Genomic DNA, 358 nt, shown 5'->3' with positions numbered 1-358 from the left:
GCCGGGTCCCCGTGCCAGGGTGACGTGGCACCACAGACCCCCCTTTCCCTCCCCCCACCCCCAGGCACCTCTTCGCCATCGCGAACGTCGCCTACTCCAAAGTGATGGATGCCAAACACAACCAGTGTATCGTCATCAGGTAGGACGTGGCTGTCCCCTAATTAGCGCTGCCCTAATTGCAGGTGGCAGGATGCTGCCACCCACCCAGCCCAGCCCTGGGGCCGATGGGTGCCTCTGGGGATGGGGCGCTGGGTGGTTTTGGGGTGGGCACACCCCCTGCTCGGCCGGTGACGGCCCCGCCCCTGTCCCTGCTCGGTTTCAGTGGGGAGAGCGGCTCGGGGAAGAACCGCGGCCCCGA

General features: G+C 67.3%; 1 protein-coding gene across 1 annotated transcript in view; it reads left to right on the top strand.

Annotated features, from left to right (window-relative positions):
* Positions 1 to 64: 64 nt before the first annotated feature.
* Positions 65 to 358, top strand: part of LOC103768309 (unconventional myosin-XV-like) — a gene marked incomplete at both ends in the record, with an annotated part of 5,509 nt that continues 5,215 nt past the window's right edge. The window contains 2 exons of the mRNA XM_008935450.1: positions 65 to 139; positions 323 to 351. Coding sequence (XP_008933698.1) covers positions 65 to 139; positions 323 to 351 — 104 coding nt within the window. The remainder of the gene's footprint in view (positions 140 to 322; positions 352 to 358) is intronic.

The sequence above is a fragment of the Merops nubicus genome, unplaced genomic scaffold, assembly GCF_000691845.1.
Source record: "Merops nubicus isolate BGI_N331 unplaced genomic scaffold, ASM69184v1 scaffold33652, whole genome shotgun sequence".
NCBI classification, from domain to species: Eukaryota; Metazoa; Chordata; class Aves; order Coraciiformes; family Meropidae; genus Merops; species Merops nubicus.
Note: the sequence above shows the minus strand (reverse complement) of the source record. Positions and strands in the feature narration are given on the sequence as shown.